The sequence below is a fragment of the Palaemon carinicauda genome, chromosome 26, assembly GCF_036898095.1.
Source record: "Palaemon carinicauda isolate YSFRI2023 chromosome 26, ASM3689809v2, whole genome shotgun sequence".
In the NCBI taxonomy this organism is placed as follows: Eukaryota; Metazoa; Arthropoda; class Malacostraca; order Decapoda; family Palaemonidae; genus Palaemon; species Palaemon carinicauda.
In genome coordinates, this window is record NC_090750.1 from 64,839,945 (window position 1) to 64,847,444 (window position 7,500).

The 7,500-nt window shown below is 34.6% G+C and overlaps 1 protein-coding gene across 18 annotated transcripts in view; it reads left to right on the forward strand.

Annotated features, from left to right (window-relative positions):
• Ptpmeg2 (Protein tyrosine phosphatase Meg2) overlaps positions 1–7,500 on the forward strand; it is a 283,516-nt gene that overhangs the window by 221,784 nt on the left and 54,232 nt on the right. For 6 of the 18 annotated variants that reach the window (XM_068349663.1, XM_068349667.1, XM_068349664.1 and 3 more), the window contains one exon: positions 27–50. The exons of 11 other annotated variants lie outside the window; for them this stretch is intronic. In XM_068349663.1, coding sequence (XP_068205764.1) covers positions 27–50 — 24 coding nt within the window. Of the gene's footprint in view, positions 1–26; positions 51–6,605; positions 6,630–7,500 lie in introns of those variants that run through there. One more of the 18 variants, XM_068349681.1, reaches the window with a different exon arrangement.

The window sequence follows — 7,500 nt, forward strand, 5'->3', positions numbered from 1 at the left end:
TCTGTATTTGTATCTGTGTCTTGCAGGCTATGAGGACTAACCATAAGAAGGTGAGTCGGAGATACATCGTCTTTAACTTCATCTCTTGATATCCTCCTCCCCCCCCCCAACTCCCTTCCTTACACACTCGTTTCAGCCCCCCTCTATCCCCCCTTCTACCCCAGGGTAAACAATTCCCCCCCCCCCACTCCTCTTCTCAGCATCTCATCTCGTCTCCTCTCCCTCCCCCCACATACTTTTCCGCTTTGAGTGAACTTTCGTTGAATAGTAGTCGTAGTAGTAGTAGTAGTAGGAACTTAAACAGTACAGTAGCAGTCGTGTATTGCATCCTCTGGCGTGGCTTGAGATTATCGTGTCCTGTTATGTGGATGTTTATGTTATTCCGTTGTAAATGACATTTTGACAGCATTTTTTTGATGATTGCACTTATTTATTATTATTATTATTATTATTACAATATAATGTTATCTATCTCGTTTCCCATCTGCATGGAATGATCTATTTTGTAAGTACTAATAACTTTTATAGTAACTTTTACCACGCATTAGCATTTTAAGGTACTATATTTTTATTTACAGAATCCTTCACCTCAATGTGGATATAAGGGGTTAAGGTGTTCTTTTAATTCTATTTAATTAATTGAAAAACAAGGCCATTTAATACTGTACTTAAAACAGTCATTTGTACTATTAATACTCTCTCTCTCTCTCTCTCTCTCTCTCTCTCTCTCTCTCGTCTTTAGAAATGTTTCTCTCTCACACAGACGAGCTATTGGTGTGTACTGGAATGACGGGAAAGGGGGGGGGGGGTGTTCTGCCATTCAATAAGGAAGTAGAGATTGCAGTTGGCTATAGCATGGCTATGCATTTTATTTATTACCTATATAATTGGGTCTATGAGGCCTGTGTACTATGTAATTGTTTTCGTTAATTTACATTTTTTAGGCATTTTAGTTTATTAGAATGTTTAGGATGTCAACTCCGATTACGATTTTAATTTCTGCCTGTACATTCAGAGCATATATATATATATATATATATATAAATCGTCGTTAAAACTTTAACAAGATTCTTTCCTTGAAGTAATTCAAGTGTAACGTTCGTAGTTTATAATTAGGTTGACTTATGGTATTATTATTATTACTATCCAAGCTACAACCCTAATTGGAAAAGCAAGATGCTATAAGCCCAGGGGCTCCAACAGGGAAAAATTAGCCCAGCGAGGAAAGGAAATAAGGAAATAAATAAATGAAGAGACAAATTAACAATAAATCATTCTAAAATAAGTAACAATTGTATCCATGGTCTTTGAGATTGGGCACCTAGAAACACAGAATAATTTCACTTTATCTTTTCTTGTGTTTTGCCTAATGTTAAAGTACAGCCAATTGATTGATTCTCTATTTCTTTTTTTATGTAAAAGGTGTTGTTTTCCTTAGATCATACTTTCAAATAATGAATTTTTCATGACATCACCTGATGAGAGGGAAGGCCGTTTTACTCCCACATTGGAAAACTGTTAATTATAGGAAACCACCTTCACATCATTTACGATAACATGCTACTTTTCTAGGCGTTGCTTGCTTGAGTTTTATAATCTGTCCTTGTTGGCATCTACTAAAAGGGGGTCCGAGTCCGAAGCTTCTGCTTTAACATAGCAAAATGTTGGTATAATGAGAGAAATAAAACATAAGCATAGGGGAAGGAAGAAAGGTGCTAGGATTTCTACAAAAGGTTTGGAAGGGTTGAGAAGTGTCAGGAAAAAGCAAAAAGTGGAAGGGGTCATAGAAGCAATTGAGCAGACTTTTTCCACAGTAGAATAAAATCAAGTGCGTTGTTGAATGTTAGTGAAAGGTGTGGCGGTGGGAGTATAAGGATATTGAGAATTAAAAAAAAGAAAAATAGAAAAGTTGGATAAATATGGAGCTGCGATTAAGTTTGGGTCATATCGATGTTAGTGAAAAGATGGACTAAATTTTTCTTTTTAAATACAGATCTATATGGAAGCCTCTTTAACTCAGAAAGTTTTGGATTCAGGGATGGAGAAATTGATGTCCAGTTAGTGGGAAGAAGTTTTTGGGATAGAAGAGCTTTATTCCAGTTGTTACCAAATTGTGGAATGATCTTCCTAATCGGGTGGTTGAATCAGTAGAACTTCAAAAGTTCAAAGAAGGAGCAAATGCTTTTTTGTTGACCAGGCGGACATGAGTCTTTTTATAGTTTATTTATGACATATTTGTTGTTGTTTTTGTTTTTGATGATGTTAATAGTTTATATATGACATGTCTGTTTTGACGTTGTTACTTATTTTAAAATGATTTATTGTTAATTTGTTCTCTTTCATTTATTTATTTCCTTATTTCCTTTCCTCACTGGGCTATTTTTCCCTGTTGGAGCCCCTGGGCTTATAGCATCTTGTTTTTTCCAACTAGGGTTGTAGCTTGGATAGTAATAATAATAATAATATCCTGTACGCGAAGGGTTAAGGTGAGTAAGCACAATCTATTAGGTAGAAATTGCTGTTGATCCTCATGTCATAGTTGAAGAGCATACCCGTCCCTCTGATAGGGGGAGAGGGGAGTAGTCATACTTTGGTGGGACACATCACAATGTCCCACAAATTGCCGAAACTGCCGTGTTGTAGTTAGGGAAATCTGGAGGGGTGGGGATGATCGACTCTTAGTACGTGTAAGTACATTTCTATCAAAAATAATTTGCAGTCCTTTTTGATGGTCGCGTACACCACTAGTGTATTATTATTATTATTATTATTATTATTATTATTACTTGCTAAGCTACAACCCTAGTTGGGAAAAGCAGGAGTGCTATAAGCCCAGGGGCTCCAACAGGGAAAATAGCCCAGTGAGGAACGGAAGTAAGGAAAAATAAAATATTTAAAGAAGAGTAACAACATTCAAATAAATATCTCCTATATAAACGATATAATTTAACAAACAAGAGGAAGAGAAATTAGATAGAATAGTGTGCCCGAGTGTACCCTCAAGCAAGAGAACTCTAACCCAAGACACCTGGAAGGCCATGGTACAGTAGTATGTGTAGTATGTACATCATGGTATGATAATGTATGAATGAAAATGCTGTGCATGTATGTATGAGTTCGTAGGTGTTGTTAGATATAAATAGAGTGAGAGCTGACACCGTGATGCCAAGCTCACAACGAAATTGAATTTAGAAGGTGCGGCAGAAAAAGACATTGGGAATTGGAAATTGCTTGCACTCATTGGCCTGTGTTGGGAGCGTCGTTTTGTTTGTTCCGTTTTAGGCTGTTTCTGTTGTTTCTGATTGATTTGATTAATAAAATGTTTCGACAAAATTTTTTTATACATTTATGGAATGTATATACATTGGATATAGGCTACACACACACACACACACACACACATATATATATATATATATATATATGTGTGTGTAATGAATATATATTCATCTAGATATATAGTTAAAAGTTTTAGGCTGTTTCTGTCGTTTCTGATTGATTTGATTAATAAAATATTCAACAAAAAATTTTGTACATTAATGGAATGTATATACATTGGATATAGGCTTCATATATATATATATGTAATGAATATATATTCATCTAGATATATAGTTAAAAGTTTTATCCTCCATCTTCCATGTGTAATTTTTGTTGTTGTTAATGGTATTAGTCTTTACATTTTACATGTACCTCCAAATTTTCAATTGTGGTTTTGCAGGAATCGCTGTGTATTTGGTCTAGTCTCTCTCTCTCTCTCTCTCTCTCTCTCTCTCTCTCTTTCTCTTTCTCTTTCTTCTCTTTCTCTTTCTCTTTCTCTCTCTCTTTCTCTCTCTCTCTCTCTCTCTCTCTCTCTCTCTCTAGTTATTATCGACTTGTGTGTGTTTGTGTATAAATTACAGAACCTTCATTTCTCTTACTCAAAAAAGGAAAAATATAGATTGTCTCCCATATTTGGTATTATCTCAAACCTCATTTTTTTTTACTCGCAACTTTGTGATTATTTAGATACATTTTCATGATTATTTAGATACATTTTTCATGATTATTTAGATACATTTTCATGATTATTTAGATACATTTTCATGATTATTTAGATACATTTTCATGATTATTTAGATACATTTTCATAACAATATAAAACTAGCAATTTAGGGAGCCTTTTTTAAAATACAGATGTCCACTTTCGGTGTTGATGATCAGTCGCCTTTTATTAATTAACAATGCATTGTCTTTCATGTTGATTTACTTAAATAATGAATTTGTTAATATTAGAGTACGGAAAACTCTATCCAAATATAGATAGCAGGCCATTCAAATCAATGATTCACATGCGATAGATTGCCTCCATGTTTTTCGTGTCCATGAAATGAGTAATTATTCCGGGATGTGGCCATTCCCGGAAGAAATCTATTTCAGGAATGTCACTTATTAAAAGTCTCATCAGAGCTTTGCCCAAGACCTTTTTTTCATCATTTCCTGTTAGTGCTCATGAGCTGCTAGGTGATGGTTGATCAAGATTAATACGTTTTTGACGCATATCGATTTTGGTCTCAGTTGGGTTATCATCATCCGGTTATGTAAACAATATTTTGTTAAGTCATTACACATTGTGATTTATTTTATGAAATTAAATGTAATTATATGTAATTTTAAGTTGTAGAGAAATACATACACTAAATGTTGACTCTGTTGTTGACAATAATATTGAGAATATTGTTGACAATAATATTGATGTTATTCTCATGCTTAACGAAAGTGTTTTTAAACATGTTTCTTAGGTTGAGTGACGAATTAATTAAATGAACTTTGAAGAGTTTTGCCTTTACCTTAGAATTGATATATTACATTTTTTATTTGAATGTAATTTTTTTTTTTTTTTTTAACTACGAAATGATGTTCACGTAGCCTTCATTAAGATATAAGATAGGCCTGTACGAATCAATATAATAAGTACCTAGTCAAATTGATTTCCAGAAAGCGAAGACAATGAAACCGTATAGTGTAGCCATTGAGATTGAATTACAAGTCTCCAATAGTAAATTTCTTCTTATGGTTTTGACTGAATAATTAGTTTCTCTTTATTCGGAGCAACTTTTATTTATATATTTGTCTAGTGACTATATTCCGTGTTGCCCTGAAAAATATTCGTATTACGAGATTTTTTCATTTTTATTGCTGAAGTTAACATTTCCTACTAGATTATTAGTATTCATGTTCCCAGCAATAGGTTATTTTTTTATTTCAAAAGTTATTTTCTGGTCACATTAGGAAGCTTTTTGTTAGGCTGAAATATACCTAATTCCAAGTACACATTCGGACATAAGTCTTTTTATAGTTTATGTATGACATATTTGTTTTTGATGTTAATAATTTATATATGACATGTCTGTTTTGACGTTGTTACTTATTTTAGAATGATTTATGGTTAATTTGTTCTCTTCATTTATTTATTTCCTTATTTCCTTTCCTCACTGGGCTATTTTTCCCTGTTGGAGCCCCTGGGCTTATAGCATCTTGCTTTTCCAACTAGGGTTGTAGCTTGGATAGTAATAATAATAATAATAAAAGCCTTGAAGTCTCATCTGGTACACAACATTTATAACGAACTGAATTGTGCAGGAAAACATTTGAACGCGTTTCGATAAAGAAGATGGAACTTTTGCTTTGTATATAGAATTCTAGGAAGGTTTGGCAACCTGACATCATGGAAGTGGGACGTTCAGCGTGGAATAGGAAGTCGTGCATTAATCATGAAGTTATTGTTTTATTTCAACATCTTTTGATATTTGTGTATTTTTATTACTGCATTCATATCAATTTATGTGCTTTTCATGGGATTCCTGAACTTGGTGTGCCAGTTGGTTTTTATGTTATTTGAAAGTCAAATGTTGTGAACATTTATCAAGGAAATTGTTTTAGCACAAAACATACGGAAATTGGTCTAGCACCCCCCCCCAAAAAAAAAAAATAAATTAAAACATAAAACTTTGGTGTTCACGAGACTTGGAAACTTGTTTGTACATATAACCAATAGAAATCATATGTGGTAAAGGGAATCCTTTGAAATTGTATTGCGCACGGAACAATTGGAGGCCGTGGATTGTGCTAATGCTTTGTGATGCGTGGGATATGAAGCCATTGAAATGATTATGCTGTGGAAGTTGTGACGTGAGCACAGTATCCATTGCAACTTGGGTTAAGCCAGAATGTTTGTTGGAACATTTGAATCAAACAAAACATTTGACAAGTTGACTTTGCTCAAATCCATAGAAAATATTGTGCTGAGCAGAAAATCTTGGTAACTTGAACAATGAGCACAAAAGACCTGAAAGTAGTATAGTTTGAAAAAAAGTCACCTCAGAGGTGGTGCATTGTTTGCAGAAATCACTGATGGTAGTTGTATTGTTTACCGAAACCCTCTGATGTCTTCAACTAGTGAAAAAAAAAATTCTAGGAAACCTACTGTTCAAGAAACCATTGTGTGTTTTGGTGTGTCTACACACACTCGTGGACTTAGTTGCTCTGCAACCACTGAACGTAGTATGTTGTGCACCTAGCAGAACCCAATGGTTTGCAGTTTGTGTTGTGCTTAAATCTCATTGTGAAAGCCACGAATCTTTTGGAAGGTGGGTTTTGTGCATATTGAGTGAATTGAAATTGTTTTAATTAACTCTATAAGTATTGTTTGCCCACAGAAATTTTAATTGTATTTCGGGGAACAGATCCCTTGCCTGTTGGCCTTGTGCTAGAAGGTGGCAGAATTTCTGTTTTATATGATCTTGTATGAGGAAAATTGAACCCTTCTGCGGCACACAGTTGGTTATGAATGAAATCCCATAAAGACATTTATTTTAATGAGGTTATTCGAAATGATTATCTAAGTATAACCTTTGTAATGAATGTCAACCAACCCACTCATTGTAATGCACGCGAGAGTTTACCCCCCCCCCCCCCTCCCCATACTAGTCATACAAACATCGATATGCCAAGTCTTCCGTTGTACACGAAGCCTTACAATGTCGCGCGTCGTACCCAAAAGAGTGTTTTGTCCCATTGACGTCATAAATAATTATTTAAAGGCAGATTCTTGAAATGCTTGGCTTCCTTCCGTCTAACAGACGCAAAAAGTGTAACGGTGACAGACCAGATGGCTGGCTGGTAAGCATATCTTAGGAGATAAGTGTGCTATGGTGGGGAAGTGTTAGTGACCTTGTACTGCTGATAACCCCCCCCCACCCCCCTAATTGTCCTACTGCTACTTACACGGTCGATTGCAGTAAATTACTTTATTATTTATATGGTCATTTCCAATGGTATATATTTTGGCCTTCAGGTTTAACGTCTTCCAATTGCAACTTTGTATTAATTTTGTCTGCACACCTGCGCAGTTATTTTTTGTTAGAAATTTTTATTTAATTGAAATGCTCCATATGTAAATCTATAATCAGCCTTTATTTCTATTTAAGTGCCACTTTAACGAACATTTTTGCTTATATT